Source organism: Lytechinus variegatus, chromosome 3, assembly GCF_018143015.1.
Source record: "Lytechinus variegatus isolate NC3 chromosome 3, Lvar_3.0, whole genome shotgun sequence".
Lineage (NCBI taxonomy): Eukaryota > Metazoa > Echinodermata > Echinoidea > Temnopleuroida > Toxopneustidae > Lytechinus > Lytechinus variegatus.
In genome coordinates, this window is record NC_054742.1 from 20676218 (window position 1) to 20693820 (window position 17603).

At 32.7% G+C, this 17603-nt stretch overlaps 1 protein-coding gene across 9 annotated transcripts in view; it reads left to right on the forward strand.

Moving 5' to 3' along the window:
• LOC121410462 (DENN domain-containing protein 2A-like) overlaps window positions 1-17603 on the forward strand; it is a 61273-nt gene that overhangs the window by 38438 nt on the left and 5232 nt on the right. For 5 of the 9 annotated variants that reach the window (XM_041602566.1, XM_041602569.1, XM_041602565.1 and 2 more), the window contains 5 exons: window positions 1337-1402; window positions 5945-6037; window positions 6669-6861; window positions 8757-8801; window positions 16020-16164. In XM_041602566.1, the coding sequence (XP_041458500.1) occupies window positions 1337-1402; window positions 5945-6037; window positions 6669-6861; window positions 8757-8801; window positions 16020-16164 (542 nt within the window). The remainder of the gene's footprint in view (window positions 1-1336; window positions 1403-5944; window positions 6038-6668; window positions 6862-8756; window positions 8802-16019; window positions 16165-17603) is intronic. The other 4 variants (XM_041602570.1, XM_041602573.1, XM_041602574.1 and 1 more) reach the window with 2 other exon arrangements.

Genomic DNA, 17603 nt, shown 5'->3' on the forward strand with positions numbered 1-17603 from the left:
AGACTAAGAATTTTCCATTTTTAGAAATTAATTTATTGAATCAGTGAAAATTTCCCTATTTAGTAGTGATTCTGTGCACTCAGCTTTTTTTCATTAAATAAAAAATGTATTTTTTAGTTCATAATCAAATATAAAATATTTTTTTCTTGATATGATATCTGGCTTCTATCATCAGATGATCTATAAAAATGCTGAAATGCACTGAGATGCTTTGATATATAGATTCCTTGCCTTTTCAACATTTTTTTTTCAGAAATCAATATCAACGAGTATGGTTATCTCTATACCATAATCTTTAAAAAAAATATTTTTGCAATAATTGCTGTTTTGATTATGTGTTCTGTATATGTTTTGTCTTTTTTCGAAGCTATATATCAACTATAATGTAGTAAAGAAATGTACAGGCCTACCTTTGGGAATGGTCAGGTTTACAATCAATTTTGAGGCAAAACTGGGTGTAGCAATTAAATCATTATATTCATATTTCAGAGGAATGGATGGTATCACCTTAAATCAAAAGGTAAAATTATTACTTTTATTTTATCTCACAGAAGTATACATATTTTTCTACCAAAATAAAATCATTCCAACCAAGTTTCTCAATAGAGTGAATGAATGAAACCCACTGGTGCATGTACAGTAAGCTTGTGCATGTATACATGAAGCATATCCCTGCATGAAGGTAGTTTACTTTGTTTTGAACACCTTAAGAACATCCATTCACAAAGGTCATATTTCAACTATTCATTTACTTAGCAAACTTTTATTTACTTAGCATGGATGAGCATTGTAATCCATTGAGACTCTCAGGACTTGAGAGATAAGTAAATACATTTAGTACAACTCGTCTTATATGATAATTGCTCAGCTACATTATTGGGAAACAGGTTTGAATTTATAGAAAAGTTTATTAGTCTTTTTTGTAACTACAATATATGCTTGACCCTCCCAATTTTAAACTTGTATTATAAAACACCATGATAGGACTAGGTGAAATATGTGGGATAAAATAAGAAGAACACACAATGTGTGTAGAGTTAGTAGAGCATCATCTCACAACCAGGTAGGGAGTACAAACCCAGGCTGTGTCAGACCAAAAGGCGTAAAAAAAGTTGGGAGTTGCTGCTTCGCTGTTTGGCGTTCAACAATTTAAGGGATAGAGCAACGTCGATCTGGTGCTGGTCAATTGCTGCTGGGCCCACAATCTGGACAAGATGATTTTTGGAGGATTTCTATTTCTGATTTCTTTTTCAAATGAAAAAATATGGATTTTTAGAAATGAAGCAATATTATTTTGTGTGTTGAAAACAAAGATTGTAATTCTTTGTGCATTTAGGTAATGCTGCAGTAGACATCAAAGATGAAGATGATGAAGATGAACTACCCCCACACCTCCGTATGAGTGAGTTTGGAAAACAGACAACCATTGGCTTCAGCTATTGCCAACTACATCTTGACTTCATTTTAATTTCTAACAGCTTTTAATACCTAACAGCCATTTTGTTTTGTAGAACTGTGTGATGTTGAAGCATTCTTGTGTTGTCAGTAATTTGCTTATATAGTATATGATCATAATTAACCAATGATGCTTATTATTTGTGCAGTGTGATTTTAACACTGGGTGTGAATGAAAATTGTGCAAAGCAAGCATTTTTGTTTGTATGCACTTTGTTTTCATTTATAAATATAACTATACTTATTTTTTGCTTTATATACTCAGTTACATTAAAAGTATCATTATCATTATGATGGTTGTAAGTTTATGTGTTAACTTTAATGTGATATGCGATATAAATTTATTCCCAGGTATGTAACTGGCATAAACTGTGCATGTCTAGACATTGACATGATGGAATGAGACTTCCAAGCTTTATAAGTTTCTGCAAAGTATTAGTTGATGTGAACAGGGAAAACCTTGGTATTGCAGCTCATATTTGTAAAGCAAGTTTCCTGATTTTCCTCATAGAATATACATGGCTGTTATTTCTGAAATAAAACCCTCTTGATGTGAGATGAAGAATGTCATTTATAATTTTGCATTCATTGTCATTCCTCATAAGGACCCTTATTTATGGTATGAAATGATAGGTCACTGTTTATGAATACGAGGAAGGGTGTTTTGCTTTTTTTTTCTTTTCCAAATCATCTTTGCTTCATGACAAATTTTTGATTTACACTAAAACAAAAATGTAGAAGTATAGCAAAACAATACAGCTAAAATTTGATGTTTGCATAATTAGAATATTGTAAGAAGAATAAATCTACATTTATCAAATTTGTTACTTTTAAAATGTGATACCCAACAGAGCGATAAAAGTTCAACATAAATGTAAAGAGTTTAGTGATAATGTGCCATCTTTTCATATTTGTTGGCCAGAATCTATCATTTGTCATATATGAAATTGAATCAAACTTCTACAATTCCATAAATTCCTTTAAAAAATTATTTTTTTTTATCTGTCTTTTAAAATGCTTGAGCAATTTAACCTCAAGTAATTGGACAATCCCCAAATAAATGTTCTATAGTTTCCTCTGACTTGTCTCATATTCATAATATAATTTTGAGGGTACTATCCATGCATGAGGATGCTACACTTTACATTATTATGATATGCTTCTGAGCAACAGCTATTAATTATGCTTTTATCACCCCTGACCAGCATGTAGCACTGCTCCATTCTGTATTGTTTGTTTTTACCATGTATAATGTCATATATGCTTGTATCATGATTTGGTCAAATAAATAATAATAATTATTATTATTTTCCTTCTCTTCTCATGAATAGCATTTTTTTAATAACCCATAAAAAATAGATAATGGATATTGTCTGCAAATTATGAATTAAAGCTATATTTATATCAGCTACACTTTGTATGGTTTTCAAAACTAATCTTGTCTGTTTGCTTTTAGATATAGCACTTAACAGTAAATAAGTTGTCTATTAAAATTGTTAGGAAAGTCACTTATTTGCACAAAACATGAGCCCCCCCCAAAAAAAAAAAAAACATTACAAACCAGCACGTAGTGGGTGCTGGATTGTGTCATTGACATTGGTACAGGAATCGTGTGCATAGATTTTCTTTTTTGCTTGATATTGATAGCATACTGTGGCATGTGTATTGACTTGACAGATTTTTTATATGAGCAAGCAACATTCCCCCCCCAAAAAAAAAAAATGTTTTGAAGAATTACTGCATTAAAATATTGATTTGGTTTGAAAATCTGCTTAGATTTGGGTCTATGGTTTTTCATATTTGCTCGAGTTATGTCTCATATATTTTCATGACCAATGATAATGAATGATAATGATAATAAGTTCTTAGAGACACATGATACCAGATGAATAATCTCTATGCATATAATGAAAACATCGAAAACAGTGGAAATCTTCAATTGCAATTTACTTGAAGACTTTTTGGCATATTTGGTATTGTGTGCTACTTGGTGATTTCAAGGACAAAATACATGAATATTGCAACAGATGAAACTAAACCAAAAACATGTCAACATGCCATATTTGATAATGTTCATATAAAATTTGATATTTTTGTAAGATTTCATAAGAATTATGAAAAATTTAGAATTAATACAGTCTTCAAATTTTGCAAAATGATAGATTATTTTATCTGTAGTGTGTAAAATTAACAGGTTGTTTTCAGTCTAACACTTCATAGTTTTTTTTTCTTATTTCACATTTTTTTGCTATTATTTCATTGCCATGTCAAATTCAGGATAGGAGTCTGTCTAAATGTTTGCAGATCATTGTCATTGGCTTCAATATCTGCTCTGTGTTCATGGTTTTAAACTATATTTAGTGCACAAACTGCTAATTGATCATTAAGTTGCATACATCTTTTCTATTTTTTTAAATACTAATACTGCTTGCACTTTATCTTTATCTTTAAAGTTATCTTTAAGTAATGATTATATACAGGAATTGTTCAAGCTTGCTTTATTTATCCCTTTTTCATTATTTACATGACATGTTTGGATGTTATCCTTTGTATTGCTGTATACTTATCTCTTGAAAGTAATCTTCCTGTCATCAGTTTATCAGACAAGAAAAATCATGCTTACTTATTTTTGTTATCAATATTCTATTTCACTAATGATTTGATGTTTCATTCCAGATATAAACTTGACAATGATTGTGATGTAAATATGTTGATTTGAAGTAATTAAAACATGGAGGCTAAAACTTATATATGGCCATGAAATTTTTATTACTGAATTTGATTTTCAATTATATTTAGTAATGAAATTTCTTGTACTGCTTCGAATGTTTTTTTGTAATAATTTTTATCTAAATTTTGTTCACTGAGCAGTTCTAAATGCAACTAGAATTGTTTCACTATTTAACTGTGGACTCTCTCCCTAGATCTGAAATGTCAACTCACGCTGAAAATCAGAATGTTTGTTGCCTTTGGCATAATCTTCATCATCCCATCAATAAATGTTTATGAAAGTCATTGTACTTTCCCTAATTATGCTTATACTAATTTATGCATGAATTTGTATAGTTTTTGCTCTAATTTACTAAATAATGCTAACAATGGGTTGATTTATGGTTCACTTTTTTATATTCTTATGAAATTACTTGAAAATAACTGCTGGATTAATTCACAAAGTATACATATTTTTTTAATTTCTTCATGTATTTGCTGTTATACTTTTGTTTTATTTTTTATATTTGTTTATGACAGCTCTGCAATAAATGATAGCATAAAACTTTCATATAGTAATTAAAAAAAGCAAAATAATCATTTACATTCATAGATTTCAGCTTAAAACTCAATTTATGTTCTGATGTACATCTGAAAAATGCTGCATAGCTTCAAAACACATACCCAGGAGTCACAAATTGGTCTTAAAAATATGCAAGACTCAAAAGAAAATGAGTCCTGAGCTGTTCCAATGAGAGCTTTTTTGTTGAAGTTAAAATCAAATCTGTATCTCTCTATTTTTATTTTTTGAGGGGGAGGGGGCTCCAAACCTCCCATTTGCAATAAGGTTAAGAAGAATGTATTTTTCCTGTTACCTCTGTACATAGTTTTTAAAAATCTTTGTAAACTCTACCATTTAAATGAGATTATACTGTAGATGAGATGAAATTGATTGTAGTAATTTACAAAGCAACTAACTACATTATTCAAACTTTCAATATTCTGAATTATTTGGTCATTGTGAATATCTAAAGGTCAAGTCTACCCCAGAAAAATATTTGTGTGAATCAATAGAGAAAAATCAGACATGCATAACACTGAAAATTTCATCGTAATCAGATTTGAAATAAGAATGTTGACATTTGAAAATTTTGCTTATTTTTCACAAAACATTTATTTTGTATAAAACTGTCATATGCAAATAAAAAGGTATAAGATGTCCCTCATTCACTATTTTTTTTAATTGTATGAATTACATAATATTTCAAGTTTTACAGATATGACAATAGTGACCAACTAGACTGAAGCACAAATGATAGAACATGTTAATTTAACATGTTCAGGAAGAAATAAAACTTTATTTCACATAACAATAAGGAGAAAATTGAAATATTTCACATTTCATGAAATATACAAAAGAAATAGTGAGTTGGTAGTGTCATCAGTCCCCTCAGTTGCATACCAGACAGGATGTGCATAAACTGCATGTAGCCTTTTTTGTTAAAATAAGAAAAAAAATTAAATATAACTTTTGTATTTTATATCTGATTTTGATGAAATTATCACTGTTAAGCTTGCTGGATTTTTCTCTTTTTATTCAAATCAACCTTTTCTTTGGGTAGACTTGTCCTTTTAAATGATGCCAGTCGAAAAGTAGTGGACGACTTTACCTTCAGTTCATTCCTTGTACATGATTATAAATATGGTAAAGATTATCATATTTTGAAAACAATGATATGCATAGTGTGGTAATATATCAATTATTGTTTGTTCTCCACAGCCCCTCCCCCTCCTGTATCCAGTCCTCCACCACCAGACTATGATTTCGATGATGAAGATGATGCAGCTAATGGAGTGCCTTATCATCATAAATGTAAGATTATTGAAGTACATGAACAGAATAGTACATATTTAATATCATATTCACTTGAAATCCTGGGGCTTGATTTATAAACTTACAAGTATGGTAAATTTGTCATTGTAGCTGCTACCATACAGAGCCGACAGCAAATCACAACCATGGTTTCATGGTAGTTACCATGGTGCCAAAGTTGCCATAGTTGTATTCTATTTGACATTGATCCCAGATGTTGATCAGTAGGGAGCTTTCAAAAACACAGCATAAGCAAAGAGGAAAGATTTAAGCCAAAATGTAACGGCCTAATTTTTTAATGCATTCAATGTAAAAAAGAGGACATCTACACCAGTCCACGCATGACTAGTATGGATATAACTTTTTCATGACATCACAGCATGCTAACGCAGTGGTGCTCATGTTCCACCTGTAGGTTAGCTACCAAGGACACACCCTAGCTGTCATCTTTTAATATACCCGAGGACTGAGCATTGCAGGTCACTTATTATCTGAATCTACAGCCCTCTTCCAAACTTGTTTGAAAGCTCCCAAGTATTAATGCTGTGATACATTTCAGTCCGATGATTTTACACACTTACCATAGGCAGTACCTCATTTATAAACATTTTTTTTTACAATCATAATGCAGTAAACTTATCTGGAAGACAGGAGACTGGTCGATTCATCGAGGTCGTTGATGACAGCATGGATGACCCTTCCAGTATTCCACCTTCCTTAGCGGGACGAGTAGATGAAGATGGTCTCATCCATCCAAAGCCTTTACCTAATCCAGTCATGGACTCCCCTATGCATAAGAGCCTCCACAGAGAGCTCAGGATAAGGTATTGCTATACATCTTTGTTAGTAAAGAATGTTTGCAGTCACTATGCAGACACTTTCTATAACACAGAATCTTTTGTCACAACTCCTTCAATGACAAAACAGCCTTTGTAAAAAAAAATGTGAATCAAAACAGCAATTTCATGGAATCTGGACATACTGCAAAATAATATCAAATGTTTGATAGAGTTTAAACTAGTGCCTCAAGTAAGCTCTGTTCTTAATTTGACACAAGATGCATTTTCGTATGTAGCTATAAATTTCAAGAGGCTATTAAAGTATAATGTTTTAAATCGTGTCAACTGTTACCATATTATTGTTGGATAATGAATTTAAAAAGTCATGAGAAAAGATTTTTTTTAAGTTCAATTTTTTTTTCTCTGCATTTTGCGATTTGTTTCAGTCACTGTGGAAAACTTGCAGAATTTGTATCATTCATCACACTGAAGTCAAAAGTTCCTACCTCTATTAGAGTGCACATTTTGCCATTGAAATCTATTTTATTTGTGCAATTATAAGTGTAAGAGCTTTAGGCCCCCATATTAAAGGAAAGATGATCAAACAAGAATTTGGTTTGGCTTTGAAAAACATTGTTTTCATCTTGCCTTTGTAACCAGGCCTTCAAGAAGTGAAGTGCATTTGAGAGTCCTTTCCTTAACAATATCAGATCAGGGAAGTGGGAGGTTCCCTGATCAGTTAGGATGAATATGACTTGTAATTATCTGTCTTTCATTTCAAAATTTATATTCTTTTACTAATCAGAGAGAATGAAACCACTTGCTTAAATTTTTTTCTTTCAGAAGGGTAGAAGAATAGTATTCTTAGAAGCATTTTGACTAAAGGATTGACAAAAAAATGGAAGAGGAATCGGATGGATGTAGGTTTAAAAACTTAAAATCGTTAATAGAAATTGGCAGCTTAGGCACCATTACCAAATATCAGTACCTTCTTTCATTCAGGAATCCCTCTTGTGTTTGTTTGTCATTGATAAACCAATGAGGAATGTAATGAAAGCTGCTATATAGGCACTATACATCTATCACAATCCCTCCCCTACATTCTGCATTATATCTACAGTATGGTGGATGTCAAGATTAGCAATGAAAACATAGTTACCGAATTCATCTGTATAGATGAGATGCTCTGACTAATGGTTGGTTTATCATAATTTCATTGAATTCATATGAGGAATAGATATGTAAACATCAACTAAAATGGAGGAATGAAATTTACATATATCTAAGAAAACATATATTGTAATGACAAGTTTACTTTAGTATGTAAGATATTGAGATGAGGGTCAACTCAAAGAATAACGCAGGAAACCGTATAGTTTCCTGTGCCATCCTTTGAGTTGACCCTCATGTCAATATCTAAGAAAAATATATATATAATGTAGATTATTTGTTTAAAATTAATGACATTAAATAGGCTTGAGGTAAAAATGCAGGATATAGTTTGTAGAATCTTTGTGCTGTTGCAATTGTTTGTTTTATGTCACTGTATATTATAATTCTTTGAATTGATTCAATATAATTATTAGGACTTTAGGTAATTTTTTTTAGTGACCAGTCAGTGATTGAAGAATACTATTTGATAGACTCTCTTAAGTTAAGTATCTTTGGGACATTAAACTCATATCTCATTATATTATGACTATTCTGCCCCTTATTGTTGGTCACATACTGTTTTTGTACAAATATAAAGCAATCATGATATGGCTCCAACCACCCGAGAGAAAGAAGGGATTTAACTCATCTCATTTTCCAAGTAAATAATCTTCTACTTTTAATTAATTTATATTGCTGAGACTGTTAATGCCCTACTATGTTGGCCTGTCAATGCTGCCTTTATATCTGATTAGCATAGTTGATATCCTTATTTTATCCCTTTTAAGATCCCATTATCCTAGAGGTGAAAATGCAGGACCGTTTGAAGCCAGGTGAGGAATAGAAGCGGTTCATTTTGAGGAATACAATAAAAGATTTTCATCAAATCTTTAAACGTTTTTCATCACTCTCCTCTTGTGCTGAATAACACTTTTTGCTTACGTGTTCAGCTTTTACCTTCTCTGCTGGCTTTATATTGATTCTCGGGTCTATTAATGGCTGCCCTCCATCAGACTTTTAAAAATAATGTAAAGGTAGTGTTGTCAAAGAAAGAACAAAGTTTTTGACTATTTACTTTCCTGATTCTGTAGTTCTTTTGGAGTGATAGGTCATGCTAGTTGCAATTTGCATTTGTTGTTGTTGTTTTCCCCTGTTTGCATTACTTTAGCTGTTTGATGTTTTGATTTTTAAATGAAAAAAAAAAACAACAGATTAATGGCTTCTCTGTGAAAGAAACTTTCTTATGTTGTTTCCAATGGCTGTCTTGCTAATACTAACTCTCTCCTAAATCATTAAAAATTTAACAGTTTTAGCTAAGATTTGTCAAAATCTCTCTGCAGCTACTCTCAAATTCTCTTCCTTCCAATCGTCTTCTGCATTTTGTTTTAAAGTAGATATATGTCAAGGATGTCTTCTTAGACTTATCCTTATGTCTATTATTGGTTGATTAACCATTTCAGGTTGGTGTGGTATGTTGATATGTTTTAGATGCTGAATAATAAAATGTTTCTCAAATGTTTTTTGGCAAGTTTGTACCAATTGATTAGCTCTGTTGTGACGTTGGTGCAAGAACGTCTTTAGCATCTTGTTTATGTTCATTGCATCCATACGGGAATGTATGGCACTAAGGGCATCCTTGCAATGACATTACAGCTCAATTCTACATTCATATACTTTACTTTGAATTTTCTTATTTTTATTGGTTTTAATGTTAAAATCTACATTCTCTGTGCCTATTGTACATCTTCAAATAAGTATTTATGATATTCACCTTGGAATGAAAGAGCTCTTTTCTATCACAGAGTATGCAAAAGATGTTTAGAACAGAAAAATTATAAACTTGTAGAAAATCATGAATTACATTGTATCATTTCATCATTACTTTTCATCACCAGCATTGCTCCAATTCAATAGTTCTATTAGTAACATTTATTCTAGGAGCTTATGATCATTAAAGTGAATTACTTTTTTTCTTTCCCTTTTTTCAGATATAACTATTCTATAATTATGATGTGGCATCACTTTAAAAACATGATATGCAACCATCCTGAAATGTATTGTCATAAGAATGAATACCAATACCAAATCAGATTTTAAGTAGTTTGGAGGTCATCCTTGTGGTTCACACTTTATTAGTCAGTATGTGCCTGGTATACTTTGACAAAAGAAAGCAAGAAACATACTAATAAACTGACATTATGTTCTTGATGTTTTCATATTTTATGATTTCTTCTTCCAGTCAATTTTTTAAGGAATATTATTCATTGCTATGAGGTATGACCGGTTTAAACGTCATGAAAAATAGACTGACTTTTAGGATTTAACATAAGAATTAATTTACATTTTATCTGACAAAGCAGTTAAAAAGCTAAAGCATAAACTCTTTCACTTCTGAATAATAAATTTAACCATTTTTAAATGCATAGTTATCAATGTACATGTAAAAGACATAAATTTTGCTATTTTGCCAGAAATGTCACTTGGTCGCTTGCTTTCTTTTGTAGGGCATTGTATTATTTATACCACCATGGTTAATTATTTCAAAGTGATAGAACCTGTATGGTGAGACCACCTCCAGGGAGGAGTCTTTTAATTTAACACAAAGAATTGGGATGGATTGCAGGTTATTAAAGTTTTAAACTTAAAAGAGTACTCTGGGCTGAAAATAATCATATCTGAATAAATAGAGAAATATTAATAGAGCAAAATGCTGAAACTTCATCAGAATGTGATAACAAATAGCAAAGTTATTGAATTTTAACATTTAGCAATATTTTGTGAAAACAATGATTAGGTGGGCTGATGGTGTCATATCCACTTTCCTATTTCTTATGCTATTACAAAAAATCCTAATTCTTTAATTATTTCATACTTGTGTGCATAATATTTCTCCCTTATGATGAAATCAGTTGCAGCAATGATTATCTAATGCACTAAAGCAGATGTCAAACCCTTTTTTTTAGTTCTTGAATTAAAACATTTGAATAAACCTTATTTTATTTAACAAATATATAATAAAAATCCCCTTTCATCCTGTCAATACACTAAGTATAGAATGCTGGCACAAGGGACTGTTTCTTATTTCTTAACATTTTTTTATTGGCATCATACCCATTTGTCCATCAAAATATTAATAGACATGAGTTTTAGAAAAAAAAACTTGCTCCAGGGCCCTGTTGCATGAAAAAAAACTCTGGCAAATTTTTGGCCAGAGTATTTTGAAGTTCAAATTTCAATGGCATGATTTTGTTTGCCAGAATTTTTTTCAAGGCAAAAGTTTATGCAACAGTTCCCTGGTATCACCATTTTCTTCTACTCTTTTTATTTATTTTTTTTCTATTCTCTCAAAGTGACTTAGCACAAATTGGTTTGTGTATTTCAAAACAGGATAAGACATTCATTTTCAATAAAGCAATATGAAATATGTTGTTTACCGCTATGAAGGAGATGAGTTAATGCCCTTTTGCTCTCAACAAATTAATGTCAAACCTTGCTAGAACTATGTCATCTTCACAATCAGCATTACTTTCGCTTTTCATCTGGCAGTATAAAAAAAATCATATTTCTTATTCTTGTCCAGCACTTGCAAAGCAAAGTAGTACTTTGACAAAAATAATGGATGAATTATTGAAGCTGTAATTTTAGCAAATAGTAAGGTGTAAGAGCTTTGAAAAACTTGGGCACTTAAAGGCCTGTTTGGATGAAAACATGCAATGGTTACAACCCGATTGTATTTCTAAAGGAATGATTATCTTGTTTTCAGTCATGGACATTTATGTGAAAATATTGAATCTTTTTTAAAGGACAAGTCCACCCCAACAAAAACTTGATTTGAATAAAAAGAGAAAAATTCACCAAGCATAACACTGAAAATTTCATCAAAATCGGATGTAAAATAAGAAAGTTATGACATTTCAAAATTTCGCTTCATTTCACAAAACAGTTATATGAACGAGCCAGCTACATCCAAATGAGAGAGTTGATGATGTCATTCACTCACTATTTCTTTTGTTTTTTATTGTTTGAAATATGAAATATTTTGATTTTCTTGTCATTGTCATGTGAAATGAAATTTCATTCCTCCATGAACACGTGGAATTCCATTATTTTAACATTTTGTGCTTCAGGCAAGGAGGTCCTAATCGTCAAATTCATAAAAAATGAAATATTTTATAATTCAAACAATAAAAAACAAAAGAAATAGTGAGTGAGTGACATCATCAACTCTCTCATTTGGATGTAACTGGCTCGTTCATATAACTATTTTGTTAAAAATAAGCGAAACTTTGAAATGTCATAACTTTCTTTTTTTTCATCCGATTTTGATGAAATCTTCAGCATTGCGCTTGTCTGATTTTTCTCTATTGATTCAAATCAACATTTTTCTTAGGTGGACTTGACCTTTAATGGCCTGCTGGATCAAATACTGTTATGAAATCGATTCATCCTTATAATCAATATGTCTTTAAGTGCAACAAATCAAATGCACATTATGTAATGTACGGTAGTCAAGATTCTGATTTGTAATAGTTGATTTATTGTTTAGCTCTATATAACAAGCTGTATAATCAAATTCATCAAATATTAAAGGGGCCTTGGATTTTTATTGTTATTTGTAGGTTGTCTAATGTGATTTGCACCACTTGACTGTACAGTTATTATTTATATTATTCATTTACCTGTTTATGTGCTTTGTTTACAACATGTTGGGTTCAGTGGCGTAGCTAGGATTTTTTTCCCGGGGGGGCACTGGGGGGTCCTTGCTTTTTCAGGGGGGGCACCGGCCATTTTTCCAATGTGTGTGTGTATGTGTCCACAAGGGCGGATCTGACTTTCGCCAATAGGGGACGGGGCCCAAAATTATCTTCACCTATATCAGTCACTTCTTCGTTTTATTCTTATAAAACAACATAAACATAAAATAATCTCATAAGCCTTATAAAAAGTGCGAGCACGAAGCGCGAGCGATTTTTCTTTTTTTTACTTTAATGTATTTTTTCCAGAAAATTTAATTTTCTGGGCAATATTATGTGTGATCCTGAACAAGATTCGTATTTACCCCCAAGCGCGAACAGAATTTTTTATCAACTTTTCTAGCATTATCGAAAAGGGACCTGTTAAGGACTGCTTACAGTTACCCACGAAGACGGTATATATTTCAATAATGCGAGCGCGAAGTTCGAGCAAATTTTTTTGACATTCCGACCAAAAAAAAGTCGTTCTAAGCACTTTTTGTATTAATTAATGGGATAGGTATGTAACTAAACAATTGATGCAAGCGCGAATCGCGAGAGGAAGAAAATTGAGATTTTAGACCTAAAAGCGGGACACCCTATTCATATTTTGTAAGTCATAAATAGAATATAGTCAATTGGTTATCATTAATAATGCGATTATGAAGCGTGAGCACAAAATTATTGATATTCTGATGTGAAACTGGATAATTTAAGTTTATTTTAAATAAAGAACATGCAGGCAATGCGCATGTTTTATATTTAGGCCTAAAATCTGGGCATTCTGAATACATTTGTTTAATGAAACATTATGGAATACACATAGACATTATGAACTTGGCAAATCACAAAATGTGACCACGCAGCGTGAGCTTAAAATGCTGATATGTAGACCATAAAACGGACATTTTACAGAGCACTTAAATTTGTAAATAAAAAAAAAATAATAATGAAAGCTCGATGTCCGAGCTAAAATATGTTTTGCATATTGACTTCAAAACTTGCTCCACATCAGCCTATTGAGCAAGATATGAATCCCATCGAACAGGCAATTATGGCGCGAAGCGCCAGCAAAAATTTTGTATAGTAAAACATGAAAAGATTTTTTTTTTATTGCAAGTCTTCCCCTCACATTATTTCATTCACTCGTCTTCCTCTTATTTTCCTTTTTTTTCTTCTGTCTTTCTTTTCCTTTTTTCTTTCTTCTTTCCCCCTCTTTTCTTTTCTTTTTTTTTTGCTCTTCCAATTTTTTTCTGGGGGGGCACACCAAATCTCAGGGGGGCACGTGCCCCCCAGGCCCCCCCCCGTAGCTACGCCACTGGTTGGGTTTTGTAGATGCAAGTGTAGTATTAGTTTAGTTCATTATGAAATGAATAAAAATTCAAATGTAATGCATCACTTAGCAAGGTAAAGACGAGACAAGTGATAATTAGTTATAAATACCATACATCTTGATGTCATGAAATTTAACACTATACTAGTATTTGTCTCGCCCATCAGAGGTGAAGGCGAGACTTACACAAATCTAATGACACATAACTCCACAACCGTAAGGTGCTTTTCAACCAAACTTGGATGGTAGATGGACTTGGGGGACCTGCATGTTGTGCTGCAGTTGAAGGTCACATGGTGAGGTCAAAGGTCATTTTCAGGTCAACTTTAAAGTTTACATGCAAGACTCTCTTATGACACCTAACTCAGCAACCGTAGGTCACTTTTCAACCAAACTTGGATGGTAGATGGACTTAGGGGACCTGCCTGATATGCTGCAGTCGGAGGTCATATGGTAAGGTCAACGGTCATTTTCAGGTCAACGTTAAACTTTACATGCAAGACTCTCTTATGACACCTAACTCCGCAACTGTAAGTCGCTTTTCAACCAAACTTGGATGGTAGATGGACTTGGGGGACCTGCATGTTATGCTGCAGTTGGAGGTCACATGGTAAGGTCAAAGGTCATTTTCAGGTCAACGTTAAAGTTTACATGCAAGACTATCTTATGACACCTAACTTCGCAACCGTAGGTCACTTTTCAACCAAACTTGGATGGTAGATGGACTTAGGGGACCTGCATGATATGCTGCAGTCGGAGGTCATATGGTAAGGTCAAAGGTCATTTTCAGGTCAACGTTAAAGTTTACATGCAAGACTCTTATGACACCTAACTCTTCATCCATAAAGTCACTTTTCAACCAGACTTGGATGGTGGATAGGCTTGGCGGACCTGCATGTTATGGTGCAGTCGGAGGTCACACGATAAGGTCAAAGGTCATTTTCAAGTCAACCTTACCTAACTCCGCAACCGTAAGGTGCTTTTCAACCAAACCTGGATGGTAGATGGACTTGGGGGACCTGCATGTTATGCTGCAGTCGGAGGTCACATGATAAGGTCAAAGGTCATTTTCAGGTCAACATTAAAGTTTACGTGCAAGGCTCTTAAGGCAAGTGTTATTCCATCCCAGTCATATTACAATGAAGTTTTGATACAATTCTGTTGCATGCCCTCGTGAATCACGATATTTCTGGTTATTTTCATATGTGGGCGAGACACAAAATTGCTTTTGCCTTGTTATAATAGAAAATCTTAGAGAGTCTGTGATCTTTGGAGCAATGAAGATATTTTTGTAAACATAATTAAGAGTCTACATCTAAAGCTACATTAGGATTATTGGTCTACCAGTAGTGATGTTAAACCTGTTTTGTTTTTTTTACTTTATTTAGGTTTAAATTGTTCATCAAAGTGGCTTATGTTATCAAAAGATTATGAAAGGAAAAAAAAATCAAAGCTCTCCTTTCAATATATGTAAATGATTCTGATTTCGTTGATAGCAAAATAGTTTCTTTGGTAGTTATGTTATAATGTGAAGAATGGATTTCATGAAGCAGGAAACCAGCTTTAGTGTTTGAGCTGTTGTTTGAAGCTCATGCTAATATATTTGAATCAAGAGGACATACTTATAAAGACAAACTGCATGCATCAGAATGTGATTCCTTCAAATAGCATGGACTGTTGTAAAATGATATTGTTTGATTGTGAAAATACCAAATGCTGTATATAATTTTTTATAATATACAAGGAAACAAGAGAGAGTAAAAGAGACACTGTAGAAAACGAAATAGAATACTGTGTTTCTTGCCGTTTAAGAGGTGTCAGCTTCTGTTTCTGAAAATTCATTTGAAATATCATGAACTTTACTGTCATGGATCGATGATGGATTATAATTATTTCATTATTCTATGGTATTCTTGAAATAAAAATGACATTTCAAGGAAATGAAGCCTTAATGTTACTTTTTATTTTGTCCATGATATTTACAGTGGGAGGTCAGTCCTGAAGCAAGATGAACTCAAGAAGGTCTTCCGAGATAGAAGTCAGAAGAAATCCCTAAAAGCCTTGGAGGCAGAGAAGAATTCTAGGAGGACAAGCCTTGATGTTAAACTGGTAGAAAGACTCAAGATGACAGTAAGAATGATCATAATACTTAAATAATGCAAAGATTGAAGCAGAGTAGTCTGGTGATTCTGACTTTAGCCTTTCAATCAGAGAGACAAAGGTTGGAATCAAGCCATAGCGTTAATTCTGTTTAGCACTTGTGCTACACCAAACTGAGCAGTAGATGGGTACAAATTCCATGAAATGCTTATGCGCAGGGATCACAAGGCTAAAGCTAGTGTGTGATATAGCATATTTTATCATCTACTTCGCAGTCTTTTTCTGTAACATTCAGAATCTATTGTAAATGCCCATAAAATCACAATGGACAGATTAGAGTTTATTATCGACAGTTGGTGGTCTTGGACACCACATCTTCTTAAGATCGACCTGACAAAAAATTGCAAATATGTTGTTTGTCCAGAGTCCAGGACGACACTGCTGTTTTGATTCAGCAATTTTCAACAAAGACTGCTTTGTTATGAAGGGATTTTGGCAAAAGATTCTCTGCATTATAAAAAACATCAGCGAAGTCATTGCTAAAATGCACAAATGACAAATAGTGCCTTAAACACTCTCTGGACAGAGTGCATGTGTATGATCACATTATAAATTGTAACGTTATTATGTATTAGTATTTAAGACAACATGACAGGCTTTATGTTTACAAAATGTTCCCATGCATCCTGATTGCTGCAATGATGTCTTATTGAGACACAAATATCATCTGAAAACTATTGCAGTAAATACAGGGAATCTTATCATATACCTTTCATTGTACTTGGTCCACTTCTCATAATGTTTAGGGAATATTGGATTGCCTTCAGTGGGATGTGAAGAAATATTGTACGAGCTGAAGAACAATATTGGATGAGTTGGAGACGAATCCAGTATTGTTCTTCAGCGAGTAACAATATTTCTACGCATCCCATGAAAATTGGTTATCCAATATTATTATTTAGATACCCCCACAAAGCTAAACAAAAAGTAATGAAGCAAAAAAATTGTTTTTAGCAATCATCATTTATGGCAATCCTGTAAATCATGAGCATGGCGCCAGAGTATTGTCATTAAAAAGAAAGAAATCTCTGTAATAGAGTAGTCAGGCGAGAAACACGAAAGTAAAGATGCGCTAGTGTATAGTGCAAGCGCATTTGAATTCAATAAATTGACGCCCCTTTGCCACACCTCCTGGCAACTAATACGCAATTTCATTGTTATGTAACAATAGCTTCGTGCGCACGATCATATATTAACCAATGACAATCTTGTGGGAGGGGCGAAATATTCATTTTGTCCAATATTTTCAATATTGGATGGTTTTCATAGGCATGCATGTTAAAAATCAGTTTTAATATTTTGTCTCTGAAACAACTTCCAAGACGTCAAAAAATATCTGCGTCTCTAAAACCCTACATCTAAATAATAATCAGGAATGTCTCCTCCATTATAAAAAATTATGATGTATA